Genomic DNA, 23,668 nt, shown 5'->3' with positions numbered 1-23,668 from the left:
CTTTCCTGAAATAAGCAATATTCAGTGATAGGTTCTGAAGACAAGCCATCTTCACCTTCCTTGGGCATTTCTGAGGCCCTATTACCAGTCACATTATACCCTCTGCCCCTAAATGCAAAGGTCAGAATGACTTAAATGACATAAATGATTGACTGCCTGTCTCCCCTGATCTCTTCCCCACACAGGTGGGGTCTGCAGGAACTCTGTCAGGGGCCCTGTACCTCTGAGGTCAGAGTCCCTCTCTGACCCAGGGGCTGGATGTTATGAATCCCCTTGAACAGCTCCTCTTCCCCTGGAGGAAGGAAGACATATGGTTTATTCATGAGTGGAAGCACGGTTCCAACCTCCTCCTTCCTGTCATAAGAATAAAGATGAGGAATGTTTCCCTTTTCCATCACTTAAGCCCAATAAATTTGATTTGGAAGTAATTCATGTTTGAAAAGATTTTCCAAAATACTTTCTTCCAGTGCAGTTCAGTTTAGTCGCTCAGTCATGTCTGACTCATTGTGACCCCATGGGCTGCAGCACGCCAGGCCTCCCTGTCCATCACCAACTCCCGGAGTTTACTCAAATTCACATCCTTTGAGTCGGTGATGCCATCCAACCATCTCATCCTCTGTCATTCCCTTCTCCTCCTGCTTTCAATCTTTCCCAGCATCAGGGTCTTCTCAAATGAGTCAGTTCTTCGCATCAGGTGGCCAAAGCATTGAAGTTTCAGCTTCAGCATCAGTCCTTCCAATGAATATTCAGGGCTGATTTCCTTTAGGATGGACTGATTTGATCTCCTTGCACTCCAAGGGACTTACAGGAATCTTCTCCAACACCACAGTTCAAAAGCATCAATTCTTTGGTGCTCAGCTTTCTTTATAGTCCAACTCTCAAATCCATACATACTACTGGAAAAACCATAGCCTTGACTAGATGGACCTTTGTTGCCAAAGTAATGTCATAACTTTGGTTGGTCATAACTTTTCTTCCAAGGAGTAAATGTCTTTTAAATAGATGCACAAAAATAGTTGTAGAAACAGTTATGGGGTGGAAGCTACCTGCTTATTCAGGGCTTCCTAAAACACACCATACTGGCCATCCTTCAATTCTGGCTTTCATTATTTTGACAGACAACTGTAGACCCAGGTGCTGCAGGGTCCTAAGGGTCTAAATAAACCAATCTCCCCATCCCACTCTCAAAGAATGCAGGTCCACTACTTCTTTGATTATGGTGCTCTGGCCTCAGCTGGAATACTTGAGTGAAGCAGGCTCTCTGCTTGCTGAGGTTTATTTCATTTTAAAGTAGTTCCCATAGACAGACAGTTCTGCCTCCCTACAAATTCCATCTGGTTCTACCCTTTGCAGCCTTCAAAGTTGGTTCTTTCCCCATGCCCTCTAAATATTTAGAAATAGGTTGGTTTTGGCAATAAGATGATATAGAACCAATCTTGTTACTCTTACAGCATCCAAAAAAAATGTCATATAGTTTAGAGGAACTGTCCACAGTTTCTGAATAATTATGAGATATCTTTCTGGATATTATGTTCCACCAGGTTGGATTGTGCTGCATCCAGCACTTGCCATACCACTGAAATCATCTCTTTCCCCCCATTTTGAGACCTATTCCACTGAACAATCATCTATTCTTAGGGCTTCCCTAGTGGCTCAGTGGTAAAGAATCCTGCCAATGCAGGACACACAGGTTGATCTGGGAAGATCCCACATGCCACAAAGCAACTAATCTCATGCTCAACAACTATTGAGCCTGTGATCTAGGGCTTGGGAGCCACAGCTACTGAGCCTACTACATGCTGCAGTTACTTAAGCTCACTCTCCCTAGAGCCCATGCTCTGCAACAAGAGAAGCCACACAATGAGAAGTCTATGCACTGCGACTAGAGAGTAGCCCCTACTTGCTGCAACTAGAGAAAAGCCCAGGCAGCAATGAAGACCCAGCACAGAAAAAAAAAAAAAATACATAAAATATTTTTTAAAGGTACAAGGAGAAAAAACAACCCCAAAAGATTTTTTAAAAACAATCTATTCTTAGAAATGAGTTTGTGCTAATGAGAATCTGAGTCCTTTTATCAAAACCTTCACTTACCTTTATCAGAAACATGGTGTGAAAGAGTGATCACTCTCCTAAGGGTTGGGGACAGGCCAGTTGTCAGAAATAGCCACACTGGATCCAAGGCACCCAGTGCAGGAAGAGTGGGAATGTGTCAGGCCCTGCAACTGGTGAAGGTCCAGGCCTCCCCAGTCCTCCTGCCTTGGTGCTCCAGGAACAATCTCCAAAGAATTGGCCATTGCCTATAGAAAGGAAATTGAGTCTCAGTTTCCTTTTGGGGACCAGTTTAGTCCCGAAAGTCATTTACAGTTTGGAAAGTGAGTTGTACTCAGTTTAGAAGCTTTGTATTCTTCTGGGATAAAACCCCAAAGATCCAGTTACACTGAAGGCCCTGAAGAAGGTTTTTTGCTTGCTGCCTCCCTCCCTCCTTTTCATGTCTTCTTCTCCTTTCTTTGGTCAACATATTCTGATAAAGACATCAGCCTTAGCCTGGAGCCTGATGGCAAATCATCCTGCAGCTCACTCAGCCCCCAGGTCCTTTCCCCTGAAAGGAGGGTGACAGAATTGCTTCTGTCACCCTCAGCCTGGACTTGCAGCAGTTTTGGAAGGAGAGTTAGAGTTTGATTTTAGAATGACTACTCATCCCCAGAGTGGTTAGGCTCCATGAAGCATCATGCTGTGTTCTTTCTGGATCCTTCAGCTTCCTTCCTCTGTGCATCCTCAATTCTTCATCTGAGTCACTGACAGCAGTACAACACAGGCCAGGCATGGGTACAGAGCCCTGAGGCTCCATGAGAGACCATCACTATGGACACTGTTATTCAAGGTGGAGTGGGAGGCAGCCACATGTAGAGGAGTAACACACTGGCTCAGTCTTCAGGGCATTCACCCTCTGTATTGAGAAAAATGAGTTAAAAGTTAATTATGGCTCTTCTTGAGCTGGAATGTCATCTTCTTCCCTCAGACATTGGAGCTCCTGATTCTTGGGTCTTCAGATTCTCATTGAATCATACCTTGGTTTTTCTGGTGCTCTAGCATGTAGATGGCAGACCATGGGACTTCTCAGTCTCGATATCTTTTATCAATACAATACTTCTACCTAAAAGTAGCAGAATATATGTTTTTTTTCAGGTATAACTGGAACTTTCTCCAGGATAGATCATATCTTAGGTCACAAAACAAGTCTTAACAAACTTAACAATGAAATTATGCCAAGTATCTTTTCTGATCACAATCAAATGAAACTAAAATCAATAGCAGAAGTAAAACTGGAAAATTCAAATGTGTGGAAATTAAACAACACACTTGTAAGCAACCATTGGGTCAAAAAAGAAATAAAAAAAGGAAATTAGAAAATATCTCAAGACAAACAAAAATAAAATACAATATGCCAAAACTTATAGAGTGCAACAAAAACAGTACCAAGAGATGTGGGAAAATACTGGGCAACAACTGATCTCCAATGACACTAGAACCAAGTATTTCAGTTAACTCAAGAATAGCATAAGGAACTTGAATGCTTTTTCCAGCACATACTTCTAAAACTTCATCATATAAGTGATAAATTTAGACAAAGTGGTACAAGAGGAGAACTTACTGGATGGGAAAGACCAAAGGAAAATATGGATGAACCCATGACTGTGATGTGAATTTTGCAGATTCTTCATTGAATGTAGAACCCAGGTACAGGAATCACATTCATCACTATGAAGTAGAGCCAAAGGAAAGATATATCTGGGATTGTGAGTGCAAACTGATTACAGATCCATAACGAAGGATGGAGTATGACAGTTGGCCTTTTTATAACAATGTTTATGTAAGTGGAAGGAGGTTGGCGTTGGCTGGGTGAGAACAAAGGGTGACGACAACGGCCTCTCATCAGAGACATCTTATTCTGACAGCTAAAACCGATGTGCTCATAATAGTAGCCTTATTGTAATCTTTGGCAAATTGGAGCTGGATTAAAATGCTCTCAGATTACTCAGCCAAGGGATGTACAAATGTACTTTTTTTTTTTTTAAGGGCAATTTACTGAATTGTAGATTTGCCTCGGGTAGTATTATTTATTTCCTCAGATTTTTTTTCATGTCAATCTGTCATGAGTTTACTCCAATAAAGGGGAAAAAAATGATCAACACAGATTTTCTTTTAGCAGGATAATATCAGTAGTATGGTTATTTTAACACAATCAATTCTTCCAATCAAGGAACACAGTATATCTTCCCATCTGTTTAATGTCATCTTCAATTTCTTTCAACTATGTCTTATAGTTTTCTGACTATACAGGTCTTTTACCTCCTTAGGCAAGCCTATTCCTAGGTATTTTATTCTTTTTGATGTGATTATAAGTGGACTGTTTCCTTAATTTTTCTTTCTGATAGTTCATTGTTAGTGTGTAGAAATGCAACAGATTTCTGTACAGTAATTTTGTATTATGCAACTTTACTGGATTCATTGATAAGCTCTAGTAGTTTTTTGGCAGTGTCTTTGTTTTTATGTATAATATCATGTCATCTGCAAACAGTGGCAGCTGTATTCTTCCCTTCCAATTTGGATTTCTTTTATTTCTTCTTCTTGTCTGGTTGCCATGACTAGGTTTTCCAATACTGTGTTGAATAAAAATGGCAAGAGTGAGAACCCTTGTCTTGTTCCTGATACCAGAGGAAATGTTTTGAATTGAATCTACAGATTTAAAGCAATCTTTTAAAAAGATGCACATGGCATTCTTCAAGAACAAAAATAAATAATTTTAAAATTTTTATTGAAGTACAGAAGACCCTGAAGAGCCAAAACAATCTTGTGAAAGAACAGAATTGGAAGTATCACATTCCTTGACTCAGACTATACTACAAAGCTACAGTAATCAAAATAGTATGGTACTGGAACAAAAACAGATACATAGATTAATGGAACAGAATAGAGAGCCTAGAAATAAACCCATGCACTTTTGGTCAATCTATGACAAAGGAGGCAAGAATATCCAATGGAGAAAAGATAGTCTCTTTAATAGTGGTGCTGGGAAAACAGGACAGCTACATATAAAATAACAAAATTAGAACATTTTCTCACACTATATACAAAAATAAACTCAAAATGGATTAAAAACCTAAATGTAATACTGAAACCATAAAAGTCTTAGAAGAAAACACAAACAGAACAACCTCTGACATAAATCATAGCAATACATTCATGAGGCAAGTATATTATGCTAGAGGCAGAACTAAAAGGCACTGGTGCTCTTGTTTGTATAGTCTGGGATATGACTTCCTCTACTGGAACAAAGAAGGGCAAGTGAATCAGTCTGGTCTATGATGGTTTCTGTTGTCTGATAGACACCAAACCTATCTCATGTCTACCTTCCTGAACAGCCACCTGCCAATTTGAGGGGGCGGGGATAGAAGTAGCTGTTGTAGTAATTTACTTGGGGATGGTTAATGGACCTCCCATTCTCTTCTCCTCTTCCTTGTAATACTTAGAGTCTCCTCCTCATAATATTCAGGGTCCTCTAAATTAATTCTCAAGGGAACACTGAACCAGCATTAACTGCAACCAAGCAGATCAGCCTGAGTATCCCTATTGGGAGCCAGAATTGGTTGTGAGCAGCTGGGTTCTTAATAACTCTTATCCTGACCTAGGTTTGCTCTTTTGGTTATAAGAAACTAAGATCCACTCAGGCTATCTCAGGGAAAGTTCTATTGTGGTGGTGGTTCTAAGAAAAGATGCATTTGGGGGCAATTATGGAATTTTATATAAATCAAAGAACAAGATTCTTAACAGGGAAAAGTGAAAGGATTGAGAAATGGAAAATGTTCTTTTTAAAAATTTTATGTATTTATTTTTGGCTGCACTGAGACTTCGTTGCTTTTCACAGGCTTTCTCTAGCAGAGACAAGCAGGGGCTACTCTTCAATATGGTCCAGAGGCTTCTCATCATGGTAGCTTCTCCTGTTGCAGCAAACAGGATCTAGGTCACCTGGGCTTCAGTAGCTGTGGCTTGTGTGCTCAGCAGTTGCGGCTTGGAGGCTCTAGAACATGGACTCAGTAGTTGTGGTGCACAGGCTTAGTTGCTCCATGTCGTGTGGAATCTCCCCAGACCAAGAATTAAATCCATGTTCCCTGCATTGGCAGGTAGATTCTTATCCATTGCGCTGCCAGGAAAGTTCAAGAATGTTTTTGATAGCAAGAAGCTCCAGGAAACCCAGAAACAGAATTCATGGGTTCACCTTTTGAATCTCCTCTACTAATGAGACAGACACTTTCTACATTTTTTTTTCTCTTTTGTTTTTCTTTTCTTTTTTCTAATGGGCTTCATCTGCTGACTGATAGCTTTTGCTTCCCACCCTACCACCATAATATCAACCCTACCTCATGGAATCTTTGGTGGGTCCTTTCTGATTTGGGTCTCATTAAACTGATTTTGGGAGAAGGCAATGGCAACCCACTCTAGTACTCTCGCCTGGAAAATCCCATGGATGAAGGAGTCTGGTAGGCTGCAGTCCATGGGGTCGCTAAGAGTCAGACATGACTGAGTGACTTCACTTTCACTTTTCCTCTCATGCATTGGAGAAGGAAATGGCAACCCACTCCAGTGTTTTGCCTGGAGAATCCCAGGGACGGGGGAGCCTGGTGGGCTGCCGTCTATGGGGTCGCACAGAGTTGGACATGCCTGAAGTGACTTAGCAGCAGCAGCAAATTGATTTTGTCTCCCTGTTTCTTAATTCCAAGTTCCGAAAAGATCACACTAACTAGCCCAATTCACCCTTTCGCTTCAGTCTATATGTGAGTGCATGCATGCTTAGTCACTTCAGTCATGTCTGACTCTTTGTGACCCTGTGGACTGCAGCCTGCCAGGCTCCTCTGTCCATGGGATCCTCCAGGCAAGAATATTGGAGTGGGTTGCCATGCCCTCCTCCGGGGATCTTCCTAACCCAGGGATCGAACCCATTTCTCTTATGTCTCCTGGATTGGCAGGCAGGTTCTTTACCACCAGCACCATCTGGGAAGCCCTCAGTCGGATATATTACTCTCAAATCTATAGATAACCTCATCTGGGGTCACAGTTGCTCCGGTCCAGTGAACTATGGCTACAGGAAAACTGCAAGTGTCACTGGGTTGAAGATGGAATAGATCCCTTTGGAAGCAATGTGTATAGAGGAAGCTCTATGGCATCTTTATGATGTAATATGAGTTTGATTCCATCCATCTATCCATAATTAGCAAATGCTACAGTACCTCACTTACCAATCTTTCAGTCCCACTATGATTTCAGCCACAGCTGTGTGGACAGTTTGTGCAAGTTAGACTCACCTTGAGCTAACAGTATTCCACTTCAAACACCATCCATCTTTCTGCTTCTCTGCCCCAGACCTTCTCCAATTCTATGGAAATCCACTGTGCATAGCCCAGAAGAACAGGGGTTACACCTGTGGAAGGCAGGATTCTAAGATGTCCCCAAGATTTTCCCTCCCTGGTGTACACACTCTGTATAATCCCCAGGACTGTAAAAAATGATGACATAATTGGCCTTAACATAGAGATTATCCAGGTGGGCCTGACCTAACCATGAATCCTATAAAGGCAGAGAGTTTTTCTCTGGCTAGTAGCAGAAAGAGAAACCAAAGATTCAAAGCACTAGAAGAATTTGATGCACCATTACTGACATGAAGATGGAGGGGCCATGCAAAAAGGAAATGGGGAATTCAATCCTATGGCTACACAAAATTGAATTCTGCAACATAAATATGCTTGAAAGTGGATTTTTCTTCAGAGCCTCCAGATGAAAACTTAATGCAGCTGACACTTTGTGATTTTAGCCATTTGATACCCTGAGAAAAGAACCAAGTCATGTCATGCTGGATTTCTGAACTGTGAACTAATAAATGAGCATTGATTTAAGCTGCTATATTGTGGTGATTTGCTACACAGGAAGAGAAAACTGATACAAGGAAAACAAACAGGACAAAAAAATGATAGTTTCATCATTAAAAAAAAAGTCAAGGGCTAAAAGCCCTTGTAAGTAACTAAAAGTTACTTCTCAAGGGCTATAGATAATATTCTGAGCCATATCCTTTGAGCTGTTTTATAGACACTAAAACCCCTACCAGGTGGAAGAAGTTAATTTGATGACCAGACTGTAGCCATGACATAAGCTGCCACAACTCCAAGAACTGGCCTTAAAGAAATAAGAATGAATGGACCCTGGAGCTGAAGACTAACTGTACTTAATCAAGGTGATGCTGATTAGACCACCCCATTATCAATTTCAAGACAATTGTCAAGAGATGACAGTGCTGTTTTTTCATGTAGTTCCTTTCCCCACCTGTAAAAGTTCTTGCCCACTGATTGTCAGTTGGGGGAGTGGGGTGGAAATTGACCTTTGACAGGAGTCTGCCATCCCCTACCTCAGTTGCCAAACTTCAAAATAAAGCAATCTTTCCTTCCTACCCAACTTGCCCCTTTATTGGCTTTTGAGCGACAAGCAGCCAGACCTCACTTTTGGTTAACAGTTCTACACAGAAAACAAACAAACAAACAAAATACTTGATAGTCTCAGTACCACTAAAATTTCCATTTGTCTCTTTTGACTATATTTATAACTTCTTAATGGATATTTACCAAATTCTGGTATCAGAGGATTTCAGACTTAGGCAGCAAAATACAGCTGTGATATGATACAGTATGTTTCTGGGTGAAGCCAAGAAGCTGACCAGCAGTACCAGAAATGAAAAGGCTCTTTCCACTGACAACCTAAGGACATCCCTGGGTTACCATTTCCCCATGAAGACAATGAGGAATTTGGGGGTCTTGTACTCTGGCAGCCTGGGAATCTGTGATGGTCACTCAGTTAGGTGTGTCTGACTCACCAGGTTCCTCACAGCAGCCTTCACGTCCTTGTTCCTGAGGCTGTAGATGATGGGGTTGAGCATGGGGGTCACCACCCCATAGAAGAGGGAGGTGAGCTTGTCTGTAAGGTCCTGTTTGTCTGCCCCCAGAGGGTCCTTGTTTTTGGGCTTCCCATACATGAAGAGGATGGTCCCGTAGAAGATGACCACAACTGTGAGGTGGGCAGAGCAGGTGGAGAAGGCCTTTTTCCTCCCCTCTCCAGAGGGGATCCTCAGGATGGTAGCAATGATGAACACATAGGAGACAAAAATGAACAGAACTGGGACTCCTAGGAAAATCACATTGGCCACGACCATACTGACCACATTGATGGAGATATCAGCACAGGCCAACTTCAGGACAGCCAGGATCTCACAGGTGAAGTGGTTGATGACATTGTCCCCACAGAATGGCAGTCTCACAGCCTGGGATGTCTGAACTACAGAGTTGGTGATACCAGCTGCCCAGGAGCCAACAGCCATAGGCCTGCAGGCAACCTTGTTCATGACTACAGGATACCTCAGGGGGTTGCAGATGGCCACATAGCGATCAAACGCCATCATGCCCAGAAGCACACATTCTGTAGCTCCCATGGCAAAGGAGAGGAACATCTGCCCAAAACAGGCTGAGAAAGAGACGGTTTTCCTGGGTGTCAGGAAGCTGTCAAGGATGAGGGGGACTGAGGAGGTTGTGTAGCAGATGTCCAGGAAGGAGAGGTTCCCCAGGAAGAAGTACATGGGTTTGTGCAGGCGGGAGTCAAGGATGGTCACCAGGATGAGGACCCCATTGCCCAGCAGGATCACCAGGTACATGAGCACGATGAGCACAAAGAGTGTTTTCTCCAGCGTTGGGTAGGCTGAGAGGCCCAGGAGAATGAACTCCACCAGCGGGGAGGTCTGATTGGACCTGTCCATAGTGCCTCTGCTCTGTCACCTGCAGCGACTCTCTACAGTCAACCTCAGCACTCTCTGACTCCAAAAGTGCCTGGGCATAAGGGCAAAAATCTCTGCCCTGTTGAGCAACTGGAGAAGAGCTCTGACAATCTGGTCATGTCTAAGGGGCTCTAGAAAAATTATGATAGAGATCGGTGTTTTACTTCTCTTTTCAGCAAGAATGAAGAGTTAATTTGGACTAACTCATCTGCAGATGAAAAATCTTTTAAATTGGGCAAATGATTTAAAACTTTTGTGTAAAGTACTTGGCAAGACAGATAAGATGACAAGGAATCACAGAGTCAGGATTCAGGAGGAAGAAAGGAATTCGGAGAAGTATATCCGGCTTTTGAGGCTATGTGTCAGCTGGGGCATCTGCACCTTCTGGAGGTGGCCTCTGAGAGACCAAGAAGTGTTACTCACAGCCTCCTGGAGGTAGAAACAGGTCTGAAGTGCAAGGCCCACTGTGAAGGACCCCTAACTAAGCCTCCTCCCTTTGGAAACAAACCAAAGGGCAACACCATAGGAATAAGAGTTAATCAGAAAGAAACAGGTGTTTACAGGTGCTGCAGCTTATCTTCAAATCTTCTCTAGCTCTGAAATTGGACTGAGGTGGTCCCCAATTTTTGATGCTTCCAAATACCTACCAGAAGCAAACACAAATCTACTTTGAAGGAAGGCAACATCATCACTACCTCTAAATCAGGTCCACAAATAATTCTGCAAATACAACGCCTGGCACACATTGAAAAAGAGTAAGTCACACAGGAGACAAGACAACATAAATGAAAACTGACAACAGGAAAAAACAGAAAACCAAGCCTCCTTTCTTAGGGGAAGGTGAGAGACTACAGCTGCTCTGGCCTGGTGTTGCCTATTGAGAGAATTAACCCAGACACAGTGCCAAGGCCTTCACCTCTTGTTGACACTTTGGTACACCTGGGGCACAAGTGACCCTTTCGTGCACTGTGGCCAAGCTGAAGGAGAGTCTGATGGACTGTCTCTTCTTTTCCTCTTTCTCCATCTGCCTCACCAGAGGCACTGGCTTCTCCCTGAGACTGTTTCCACAGTTCTGAGTCCTGCCCTGTCAGCCCTTCTTCCTGGGAAGCTTGAATCTCCCCTCAGACTTCTAAGAGCTCCCCAAACTAGGATTTATTCTGGACCAGTGGGAAAAAAAAGGTAGGTAACACTGAGGATGTTGGGCATTTGCCTTTATTTGCTCTGTATCTAAAATATTCATGAATTCCCATATCTCCACCTCTTCAAATGTTCTCAGTCATCCAGCCCCTGCCTCGACTATAACGGAACCTTCCTGCCTGGGGAGCTCTGAGACATTTCTCTGGTGGTGCCCAGCACTATAGCTGTGACCAAGACAGCACCACAGTAATTCAATTCAGGCTGACATATTTATTGAGCATCTGTGCTGAGGCAGGCACTATTTTAGGTGCTGGGATCACAGCAAAGAAGGGCACAGCCTACAACCTCAAGGGGCTCAAAACCTAACAGAGGAAACAGTCACGCACATAGTCACACACACAAGTAATTATGTCATCCTCGACCAGAACAATGCCTCTAACACTATTGACAACAGGCCTTGGGACTTATTTCGCAATCTGTGCCCTTTCCAATGCGGAAAGCCCTTTGCTGTGTTCCTCGTGGCCCTCTGGCCTGTCTTTGGCTCCCTGAATGATGTGGGGTGCTGTGCTTCCTGGCGAGGCTCATTTCACTTTGAAGTAGTTCCCCTTTGATATTGAGCTGAAATCTGCTTCTTTGCAACATTAATCCCTCTTCCACAGACAGCCCTCCAAATGTCCAGAAATAGCTTGGCTTCAGCATGAAGATAAACAAGAGTCCATCTCCCTTTTTCTCCCAGGACTTTAAAACAGACATATTTCTCATGAGCAAATGTACCATCCAGAAACTGACTACATAGGCTGGTCAGTACTGAGAATGGCCCCCGACTTGAGCATGGCTCACCTGCCCAGAACACAGTACCACCTGGATATCTGTGCTGAGACAGTAAATCAGTACCAGGCTGGGTTTTCACTCTATGTCAGCCAGCCCTCCAGACTTTTCCCCAAACCTGGATTCTGTGAAGAAAATATTCCCTCCATGTCATCATCACTAGATCCAGATTCGTGGCTCATTATTATTGCTGGATGTTGGATTCTTAACTACAAAAGAAGAAAAAGCCTCACAGTTTTAATCAAGAAGGGACAACTGTGTGAGAAAAAATTATGAGCTGTGGAGTCCCAGGCAACCCTTTCCTCTCTACACAAAGTGGGGTGAGGCTAGATGACCTTAGAGACTCTTGCAGTTTGATGGGTCTATTTACCTCTGTGAGAATAACACCTTATCCATGAAGGGCTTCCTACCTTGGCTTCTCAACCCTATTCCATTATGGTCAAGTCTGAAAGCAGAAATGCCACTGCACTGATGAAACTTTTGGTGTCACCAAATCCTGCGCTTACCTTTATCAGAGACATGGTGAGCAAGAAGGATCTGCTTCCTAAGGGTTGGGAAGAGGCCACATATCAGAAAGAGCAATGCCAGGTGGGAAGTATCAGGGTGAGGGTTCAGAATGTGTGACAGGTGAAGGGTCCAGCCAATCGTCTGCCCTGTGTCTCCAGCACTCAGGGTACAATTTCCAAAGGACTGGCCATCACCCTTAGAAGATAATTTAAATTCCAGTCTGTTCCTTGGGACCATTTTGTCCCTGAAGTCATTTAAAGTTTGGAAAGTGAGTTGACACATTTAGAAACTTTGTATCCTTCTGGGATAACATCCCCAAGATCCAATTATGTTGAAGACATAGGAGGAAGTTTACTGCCTGCTTCCTTTCTCCCTCCTTCCTTCTCTCCCTCCCTCCCTTCCTTCTCTCTTAATATCATAATCCCATTAATAGAGTCCAGCAGCCTGCTGGTCAATGATTACATGACTCAGTCAGATGCCAAGTCTTTTCTCCTGCGCTGTAGTCAAGCCCCATCACCCCAAGTCTGTGCTTGTATGTTGTGTTAGTCGCTTAGTCGTGTCCAACTCTTTGCAACCCCATGGATTGTAGCCCACCAGGCTTCTCTGTTCATGGGATTCTCCAGGTAAGAATACTGGGGTGGGTTGCCATTCCCTTCTCCACAAGTCTGTGCTTATGCAGTGGTGTATAGGGGTCTGAGTGAAAGACATATTCTCTTCCAAATTTTCAACTTGTGGCATTAGGGCCCTTGAAGTATCCCACCATGTTCTTCCTGAATCCTCTCCTGGCATCCATCTCAGCCATTGCCCTTTCAGCATCCTATCATCTGCTCATGTGCTCCCAGACCTTATAGGGACCCCAGATAGGATGCGACCTAGAATAGGGATGGATCCAGAAAAAGGGTACCTTCCTTTATCCAGCAAATGATTATTGAGTGTGTACTGTTACACAGAAGGCAGACATGTGCCAAGAACCAGGGTCAGGAAAGTGAAAAGAAAGCTACCATACAAGGAAGGAAGCACAGGCCAGGGAGAATGCCCACGCTTACGTGATAGCCCAGAGCGAGGCGAGGGCCAGACCTCCTGGAGGAGGTAACCCAAGGTCCTCGGTGTGCTGGTGCTGGCTCACAATTGTGTACATCTCCTCCCAACTCCCATTCAGTGACTGTTGGTAGCTTGAAATGGGCCCTCCTATGAGTGTTTAAACCACAGAAATCAGCAAATGTTCCAGATCAGGGCTTTTTCTGACTTGGGGATGTGGTTGTTAAACATTCGTCAGCACACCACTGGTGTGGAGAAGTGTCCGTCTGCCAGATGAAGGGGAGTGGGGAATCATTCCAGCCAGAAAGGGCTGCATAAATCAAGGCACAGAAACGAGAAGGAGCCCCTGGAATAAGGAGTGGCCAGCAGGGCAGTGTTGCTAGAGCACAAAGGGGCTGGATGGGGAGGAAGGCAGGGCTGGACCCATGCTGACCTTTGGGGACATCCTGAGGAGCTAGGACTTTCTCCTGTAGCAGATGAGGAGGCAGTTGGGGATCTTAAGTAAGGGTCTGACACCATGAAATCTGCATCTTAGGATGGTCCTTCCAGTCACAAAGTGGAGAGAACACTGGGGGCAGGCTGGAGGACAAGGTCTAAAGAGACAGAGAAACACTTCAGGCAAATGAAGATAAGAATACTGACTGGGGAGTGATGAAGCGGTGAAGATGAGAAGATGCAAGAAATGTTTGGTAGATACAAAAGACAATAGTAGATTTTGGTTGGATGTGACAGACAGGAAAGAGGATAGAATCAATGCTTCTAGCTCAGATGATGGGAGGATGATGGTGACATCACCAAGGTAGAGAATATTGATCAAGCTGATGGTTTGCGGGGAGAAGATGATTCATTTTGGAGTATAGAATGTTTGAGGAACTTCCAGAAAGATATGGGGGAAACGTCTGAGCTCAAGACTCATCAACTTATCCATCACTTAGGGAGAGTTGCTGGCACTGCTCTGCTGTCTGTAGGTACAAGTCTAACTGTACTGCCATGGGAGATTGTTGGCGGACCCCTGAAGTGCCAGTCATACTATCTACAGTTTCCTCGACCTCTGGGCCACTAAGGACCCATCTGCTCTGTTATGAGAACTTTCTGAGGAAGTGGATTTCTGAGGATAGAAAAGCAACTCCTTGTTGGCAGGGGAGAGAATAAGGCCACGGAGACCAGTGGCCCAGAGGAGGTCAGCAGGGGTGTGGACAGTCGAGGGTCAAGATTCATGAGTGAGGGGCAAGCAAGGACTGGAAGAGCAGTTGACTCCAGAGCAGAGGAACTACAAGCAGCTGCTCTGACCATGCATAAAAACACCCTCCTTCCTCTGGGAGGCCTTAAAGGGATAACTGGGACCCCAGTTGTAGAAGTCTAGATAGACCAGTGCTCTCAGGCAGTAGCATGCATCAGAATCACCTAGGGGACCTGTTAAAACACAGATTGGAAACACACAGGTACACACAAACACACATACTCATGGGTGCACAAGCAGGTTGTTGGGACCCACCCCCAGAGATTAAGTAGGCCCAGGGAAAAGCCCGGGAATCTGCATTATCAACAAGTTTCCAGGTGATGCTGATGCTGCCCTCTGTCATCACATTGAGTAGTCCGGGGCTAAACTTCTTACTAACTTAGCGTGTGGGGTCTCAGGGCATTGAGATCTGAGGTATTACTGAAAATGCTTCTCCTCATTACTCCTCATTGTCTAGGGAAGCCTTGGACAGACCAGCCAAGGGGATGTTGGGTTTTAATTGGACAAGAGGGAGCGCTGTGTGTCAGAAATCTCCTTTTCTGCAGGTGTGTTTGTGTGTAAATGAGTTTGCCAAAAGAAGTGGACTGAAGGAGTAGTCTGAACTCCAGCGAGCCCAGCATCCCCTGGGGAGACATCTCTGTTTATTGTGACATTCTGAGGACAAATGTGGACATGACACCCCCATGAAATTCACAAGGCCTGTAACCAGATCCCTGCTCAAGACATTTGGAGATTCTGTCAGGCATCAGGAGTAACAGCACGGTCTCTATGAAGGCAGAAAAGCAGCACTGCCATTTTGAGATGATCCCAGGGCTGGAATCAGGTGCTCTAAAGGTCAGAGAGACAGAACTTTCCTGAAGGGAAGGGAAGGGGTGGTAGAGGGAGGGGCCAAAGCGCTGCTCCTTCATGGAGGGAGCCCACTCGCGCGGCAAGAGCTCAGTGGAGAAGCGAGTGTGTAATCTCTTGTGTCTGAACGCTGGGTCATCTAAACAGTACTTGTCTGATTCACCGCTTTGTCCCAGGAAGTCTCATGTTCTCCTTCTGAGGGGGTTCCTTACGTTGTTTCCAGGCTCTGCACCAGAGTGGCAGAGTCTCCACCATGGCGGACTCTGGGCAGTGACCCCCAGGAGTTGGGGGACAGAGAACTCTGCCATGCAGGGATGAGCAGGAGCCACTCAGACCCTGATTGACAGGCCAGTGCCTGTTTAACCATGAGGCCCAGTGGTGCCACCGCACCCCTGCCCCCATGAACCCCACAACATCCCCTAACCCTTGAGGAAATCCAGGTGTGAAGGAGGGGGAGGCTCCCGGCACTTAGAGGGCAGAGGTTAAAAATGCTAGACATTCTGAATACAAGTTACTACAGCCCAGGAAAGGAGGGTCCTTCCAGCTGTTCACATCCAAGCATCCCTCATACCTGCCTCATGGGGTTTGGGGAGCACTAGATACGATTTAGAAAACATCTGTAAGTTAATGGCAACCCTTAGTAATATCTCACCATTATCTCAAATACAACAAATCAACCTGCCGTAAACAGTTTCAATCACGGAAACTATCTCTTAGTCATATCTCTATTTCTAGTAACTAGCCTGGAACTGGGCACAGAGGAGTAGAGAAACTATACACAGAAATGTCAGAGACAACCGTGTAGCCACCCTACCCCCACCAGCCCAGACAGCCTCTCCTAACTTCCTCCAGGTCTCAAGATCTGGGATTTTAACCACTGTTCATTTTTCTCTCTCCTGCATGTCCCACCCCGATCTATCTCTAAATTCTATAATTTCTTCCTTCTAAATATCTCCCAGGGCCACTGTCTCCTCCAACCCTGTTACTGTCATCCTGGGCTGATTCTGCCTGCCCCTCCCAGGCCCAGCCCCCTGGACAGCTTTGTGACATTCTCAGACATGTCTCAGTCTCTGGCTGGTCCCACTCTGCTGGACATTCTCTGAAGGCAAAGACCCACTTTTGGCCATCATGTCCCCCACCCACCCCTAACCTCTGGTACCTGGCACAAGGCCTGATACACATGACATGTTTGTAGTGTAGAGATTGTTCAGAGTGGAGGGCAGGCTGGTAGGGGAGAGAGAGAGAAAGAAAGAGAGCCTGCCCGTGTGCACTCTGCGTCACCCAGTGGAGGGGAGGAGATGCCTAGGTGGCCAGGAATCCGTCCAAAATCCCCAGGAATATTCAAAGCACTGAGGGTTAGCTTTTTCCCTTCTAGGCAATTCTGAGAGTCAATGACAGAGCCAATTGTTAGACCAATTGTTGGAGCAACTGTTGTGATCAAAGCCTGGGAGAACTCTGACTACCTGGCCAGAGAACATTCTAAGCTGGAATTTCCTTGCAGTGAGAGACGAGCTTTGGGTAGACTGTACAGCATTGCCTAATTGGGTCTATGAGGCGAAGTCTAAATTCTGAGTCTCTCACCAAACTTTAAATTGCTTCTGGGACAGGGCCTGGCCCCGAAACAACCCAGATCTAAACTCCTGAGTCATCGTGGGACCCTCTGGAGAGCAGGGCGGAGCACAAGAGAAGAGGGTACTGGGCGGGGGTTGGGCATGGCTTGCCTGCTGGCACTGTGGTGCAGTTTCCTCCAGGCTGGAGGTACCTGGGTGAGCCTCAGCCTTGAGAGTCAGCCCTCGTCTCCTTGTCTCATAAAGCCCCAAAGGCAGGCAAGGGCACTCTGAGTAGCTGTGGCTGAACTTTGGAGCCTTCTACACCCAGGGTCACTTGGAGACACTAGGACATTAGACAACAGTTAAAGGGTATGTGTTCCTGTTAACAGCACATGTCCAGCTGTTGCCAGAGCAGCTCGGAAGGCTATGGCCTGTATGGCCTTCTTGGTTATGGCTTGGTAGCACCCAGATGGGCAGGTGACACCAGAGACAGTCACTTCTCCTGGCCCCCAGTAAACTGGCAGCCTGCTTACTCCATGTTCTGCCTCCCTGCCAGCAATAGACCCAGCCTTCATGGGGTCCCATACTGGGTAAGTGCTGGATGACCTTCAGGACTAGTTCTTCACCAGCTGAGGCTTCCCTGCATTGGCAGGTAAAGAACCTCACCTGCCAATGCAGGAGACTCGGGTTCAATCTTGGGTCAGGAAAATCCTCTGGAGAAGGAAATGACACCCTGCTCCAGTATTCTTGCCTAGAAAATTCCATGGACAGAGGCGGGCAGTCCATGGGGTCGAAAAGAGTTGGACATGACTGAGCATGTACACTTCACCACCTGGGAGGAAAGACAGGAGTCTCAGGCAAAGAGGGCTGAGTGGAGCTGGGGCAGGGAGAAGGACTGGGCTAGGGGGACAAGACAACTGTTTCCAAAAGCTCTGAGGGCTGTTACTCTCGCAAGTGAGCTCGTCAGTTTTGGATGTGCCCAGGAGGCTGGCTTAGGACCAGGGGCTGCTGCTGCTGCTAAATCGCTTCAGTTGTGTCTGACTCTGTGCGACCCCAGAGACGGCAGCCCACCAGGCTCCGCCATCCCTGGGATTCTTTAGGCAAGAACACTGGAGTAGGTTGTCATTTCCTTCTCCAATGCATGAAAGTGAAAAGTGAAAGTGAAGTCGCTCAGTCGTGTCGGACTCTTCGAGACCCCATGGACTGCAGCCTACCAGGCTCCTCCGTCCATGGGATTTTCCAGGCAAGAGTACTGGAGTGGGTTGCCATTGCCTTCTCCTAGGACCAGGGGAGGAAGGGAGGAAAGGGTACACGTCAGGTCCCTGAATAACTAACAACTCAAGATTCCCGACAACAACACTGTAGGCCATGAGCGCTGCCATCATTATTCAGAATGTTCAAGCAGAGGCCGAGAAATCACCTCCTGAAGACAGGGCCCCTGTAACAGGTGGGTTAGAGGAGGGGACTGGATTGATTTAATATCTGAAGATTCTGCCAAGCTTCCAATCTTGGCACCCCCACCACCACCACCCGCCAATAGTAAAGGAGCCTTTCTCTAAAAAGGATTCTGCATCCCTTCATTCCTGGTATCCTGAGATAACCTCTTTTGGACACTGTATCATCACCAAGTAGAAAAAAAGCACCTCTTCTTCAGGTCCAAGTACAATCCACAAATCTCTCTCCTGGCCTCAGTTTCTCCACCTTTAAATCAAGAGGTCAGTGATTCCTGAGACTGATGTACATCAGAAGTAAGTACATGGGGAGCATTTATTTAAAACAGAAAAACAAACACTGATCTTTAAGACCATCTGTAAAGGCAGGACTCAGCAATATGTCCTTTCTTTCACTGTATTTTCAGTTTTTTTGGTTTGCCATTCTTTTTTCCTTTTTTTTTTTTCAACTGAACTATAGTTGATTTACAATATTGTGTTAGTTTTAGGTGTACAGAAAAGTGATTCAGATATATATATATCCATATGGATATATGGATATGAATATATATGTATATATTGTTTTTCAGATTCTTTTCCATTATAGGTTATTATAAAATATTGACTATAGTTCCCTGTGCTATACAGTAAATCCTTTTATATATTTTATATATAGTAGTATGTATCTGTTAATACCATATTCCTAATTTATTGCTCCCCCACTTTTCTCCTTTGGTAACCATAAGTTTGTTTTCTATGCCTGTGAGTCTTTTTCCATTTTGTAAATAAGTTCATTTGTATTATTTGTAGATTTCACATATATATGATATCATATAATATTTTTCTTTCTCTAACATACTTCACTTAGTATGATAATCTCTAGGCCCACCCATGTTGCTCTAAATGGCAATACTTCATTCTTTTTATGGCTAAGTAATATTCCATTGTGTGTGTGTGGATATTTCATATATATATATATGAATTTCATATATATATATATATGTGGATATTTCATATATATATATATGTGGATATTTCATATATATATATATATAGGAAATTCATATATATATATGTTGCAATTTCATATATGTATATACACATACACACACACCCACACCACATCTTCTTTGTCCATTTACCTCTTGAACATTTGGGTTGTTTCCATGTCTTGGCTATTGTAAACAGTGCTGCTATGAACACGGGTACATGTATCTTTTTGAATTAGAGTTTTCATCTTTTTCATATTTATGCCCAGGAGTGGGATTGCTAGATCATTTAATATCTCTATTTTTAGTTTTTTAAGGAACCTCCATACTATTTTCCATAGTGGCTGTACCAATTTATATTCCCATCAACAGTGTAGGAGGATTCCCTTTTTTCTAAACCCTCTCCAGCATGTATTATTTGTAGACTACTTGATCATGGTCAATCTGAAAGGTATGAGGAGCTACCTCATTGTAGTTTTGGTGTGCATTTCTCTAATAATCAGTGATGTTGAGCGTCTTTTTCATGTGCCTGTTGGCCATCTGTATGTCTTTTTGGGAGAAATGTCTATTTAAGTTCTGTTCATTTTTTGATTGAATTTTTAAAAAATAGATTAAGCTGTATGAGCTACTTGTATATTGTGGAAATTAAGCCCTTGTTGGTTGCATTGTTTGCAAACATTTTCTTCCAGTTTTAAGGTTGCTTTTTCATTTTTTTTCCTTTTCCTTTTGTTTATGGTTTCCTTTGTGTGCAAAAGCTTATAAATATGATTAGGCCCCATTTATTTATTTTTACTTTTGTTTCTTTTGCCTTGGGAGACTGAACTAAGAAAATATTGCAATGATTTATGTCAGAGATTGTTTTTCCTATGTTCTAGGAGTTTTATGTCATGTCTTATATTCAAGTCTTTAAGCCATTTTGGAATTTACTGTATATATGGTATGACGGAGTGTTTTAATTTCATTGATTTACATGTGATTGTCCAGTTTTCTCAACACCACCTGCTAAAGTGACTGTCTTTTCTCCATCATATATACTTTTCTCCTTTGACAAAGATTAATTGATGATAGATGTGGAGGGTCATCTCTGAGCTCTCTATTCTCTTCCATTGATCCATGTGTCTGTTTTTGGGCCAGTACCATGCTGTTTTGATTTATTGTACCTGTGCAGTATTGTCTGATGTCTGGGAGGGTTATGGCTCCAGTTTTGTTCTTCTTCCTCATGATTGCTTTGGCAATTCTGGGTCTTTTGTGGTTCTATATAAATTTAAGAGTAATTTATTCTACTTCTGCCATGGGTAATTTGATAGGGATTGCATTAAATCTGTAGAATGCCTTGGTAACATTGCTATTTTAGCAATATTAATTCTTCCAATCCAAGAGCACGGGATACCTTTCCATTTCTTTGAATCATCTTCAATCTCCTTTGTCAATGTTTTACAGTTCTCGGCATACTGTTCTCACCTCCTTGGCAAAGTTTATTCCTATGTTTCTTTTTTATGTGATTTTAAACAGGATTTTTTTAAACTTTCTCTTTCTGATATTTCATTTGTAGCGTAAAGATGTGCAACAGATTTCTGTATATTAATTTTGTATCCCAGCAATCTATATTTGTAACCAGCACTCAGGCAGCTATTAGACCGCCAGTTCCATGTTGTTTTGGGAACCATGCAGCAGGGTGTGGTGATATCTGTGTTCTAATTTCTTTGGCAGTGAAGTTGTGATGATCTACAGTGTGACTCTGGATATTCTGAGAGGCTGAGTAGAGTTACATGTGATAATGTCTGAAAAACATCTAAATGGCACTAGACAGCTTGTGACTCAAGGTCCCACTCAGTGTAGGCTGGGAATGTGAATTCTGAGTGGGCTCTGACTGTCAGGTAAGGTTTTATTCCCTTAGGCCAAGTCTGAGAGCAGCCAAGGTGCAGGCATGGTATGATTATGCGGGCAATGCACAAGACCTGCTCTGCGGATCAAATTTCTGGAGACTCTGGTGGACACTCTATGTTACAGGCTCCAAAAATTCAATTTCATCAGATTTTTCAAAGAAGGTTAAAATCAAATGAACTAATTCATACTTGTTAAACTCACAAAACATTGAAGTGTAAAACAGATACTGTATAAGAAATAAACCTGCTCAAGAGATGAAAAACTTCATGTTTTTAAGCCAGCACATCTCTCCCTATAAGACTATCTGGGAAGTCGAATTAAAATAGAAACTTGGTATGTAAACAGGAACTAGATCTGGAGGAATGGGCCATGTGGCCTTAATGGCCAGAATCACTGAACTGTGATAGCCTGAGGACCCCAACTACATGGCAAAGAAAGTTATTCAGAAGCCTTTGATTTGCAGGTAAGTTCTGGATATACACAACATATATAGACATAGGACATTGGTTTAGGAATCATTGACTACACAAAAATGTCCTTCATTTTATTAAGTTTCATGAGATTTTTAGTCTGTTCTTCATGATTTTGACTGAAACACAACCTGGCTTTTAGATAAGTGGTTTTTTAGTTGAATCCTACAGTGTAGGCTTAAAATTAGAGACATGATACATATTATGATCCCCCTGTATTGACATAAGCAAGCCATTAGAAATCAAACATGTATTTTCTGCCTTCAGTATTCCTAGAGATGAAAAAGAGAGATTGAAATGGAAGCATCCAACCAATCCAGCGTGACAGAGTTTGTCTTGCTGGGCCTCTCTGCCCACCCCAAACTAGAGAAAACGTTCTTTGTGCTCATCCTGTCCATGTACCTGGTGATCCTGCTGGGCAATGGGGTCCTCATCCTGGTGACTGTGTCTGACTCTCACCTGCACACACCCATGTATTTCTTCCTGGGGAACCTCTCCTTCCTGGACATCTGCTACACAACCTCCTCAGTCCCCCTGGTCCTGGATGGCTTCCTGACCCCCAGGAAAACTATCCCCTTCTCAGCCTGTGCCATACAGATGTTCCTCTCCTTTGCCATGGGAGCCACAGAGTGTGTGCTTCTGGGCATGATGGCATTTGATCGCTACATGGCCATCTGCAACCCCCTGAGATACTCCATAGTCATGAGAAAGGCTGTCTATGTGTCCATGGCTGCCAGCTCCTGGCTGGCTGGTGGAGCTAACTCCTTGGTACAGATCTCTCTTGCAGTACAATTACCCTTCTGTGGGGACAACGTCATCAACCACTTCATCTGTGAGATCCTGGCTGTCCTGAAGTTGGCCTGTGCTGACATCTCCATCAATGTGGTCAGTATGGGGGTGGCCAATGTGATCTTCCTGGGGGTCCCAGTTCTGTTCATTCTTGTCTCCTACATCTTCATCCTTACCACCATCCTGAGGATCCCCTCAGTTGAGGGGAGGAAAAAGGCCTTCTCTACCTGCTCTGCCCACCTCACTGTGGTGGTCATCTTCTATGGGACTATTCTTTTCATGTATGGGAAGCCCAAATCCAAGAACCCCCTGGGGGCAGACAAACAGGAACTTGCAGACAAACTCATCTCCCTCTTCTATGGACTTCTGACCCCCATGCTCAACCCCATAATCTACAGCCTCAGGAACAAAGATGTTAAGGCTGCTGTGAAGAACCTCATGGTTCAGAAACACTCCACTCAGTGATTGTGGGATGTGTCCCATGATATGATCTGCACACTCTGATGACTGTCACTTGAAAATCCCAATGCGAAGTAATGCCAGGTGAGGGGCAAACTCAGTTTAGAGCCATGCTACCCACAGTGTGGTCCATGGAGCAGCAGCATCAGCAACACCTGGGAGCTTATTGGGCATGTAGAATCTTGGGGCCCATTCCAGACCTACTGAGTTAGAATCTACATTTTAACAAGATTCCCCAGGTAATTCATATGCATAGTACACATTGGGAAGTATTAGTTAAGAGTGTACAGTGGGGGACTACCCTAGTGGTCTAGTGGTTAAGGATCCACCTGCCAGTGCAGGGGACATTGATTCAATCCCTGATCCGGGAACTAGAATCCCACATGTGGCAGAGAAACTAAGCCCGCTCACCGCAACTAGACAGCTCTCACACCACACTGAAAGATCCCACACAACGCAACAAAGATCTCGCATGCTGCAACTAAGGCCTGACATGGCCAAATAAACAAATAATATATCTCTCTATATAAAGAGTATACAGTGGATGTGCGGTGTTCCTTCAGACCCAACTCTCACCTACCTCGGGCTGAAGCTCTCATAGCCTCAGCTGCTCAGAGTGCTGACAGTGAG

General features: G+C 44.2%; 2 protein-coding genes across 2 annotated transcripts; one reads left to right on the top strand and one right to left on the bottom strand.

The window, feature by feature from the left end:
• Nucleotides 1-8,733: 8,733 nt before the first annotated feature.
• LOC147367156 (olfactory receptor 13C7-like) lies at nucleotides 8,734-9,895 on the bottom strand. Its single transcript, XM_086414164.1, has one exon. It carries the CDS (start codon nucleotides 9,848-9,850, stop codon nucleotides 8,891-8,893), a length of 960 nt encoding a protein of 319 aa, XP_086270290.1. The 5' UTR covers nucleotides 9,851-9,895; the 3' UTR covers nucleotides 8,734-8,890.
• Nucleotides 9,896-22,087: 12,192 nt separating this feature from the next.
• On the top strand, nucleotides 22,088-23,286 carry LOC147367155 (olfactory receptor 13C7-like). The gene has a single exon (XM_086414385.1). It carries the CDS (start codon nucleotides 22,088-22,090, stop codon nucleotides 23,042-23,044), a length of 957 nt encoding a protein of 318 aa, XP_086270511.1. The 3' UTR covers nucleotides 23,045-23,286.
• Nucleotides 23,287-23,668: the final 382 nt, after the last annotated feature.

Source organism: Bos grunniens, chromosome 8, assembly GCF_055505025.1.
Source record: "Bos grunniens cultivar Pamir isolate PY7600 chromosome 8, Bosgru_T2T1.0, whole genome shotgun sequence".
Taxonomy (NCBI): domain Eukaryota; kingdom Metazoa; phylum Chordata; class Mammalia; order Artiodactyla; family Bovidae; genus Bos; species Bos grunniens.
Note: the sequence above shows the minus strand (reverse complement) of the source record. Positions and strands in the feature narration are given on the sequence as shown.

What these genes read in the sequence shown, in the direction of transcription:
- LOC147367156 (XM_086414164.1), bottom strand. Translation starts at nt 9,850, where the DNA reads ATGGACAGGTCCAATCAGACCTCCCCGCTGGTGGAGTTCATTCTCCTG.
- LOC147367155 (XM_086414385.1), top strand. Translation starts at nt 22,088, where the DNA reads ATGGAAGCATCCAACCAATCCAGCGTGACAGAGTTTGTCTTGCTGGGC.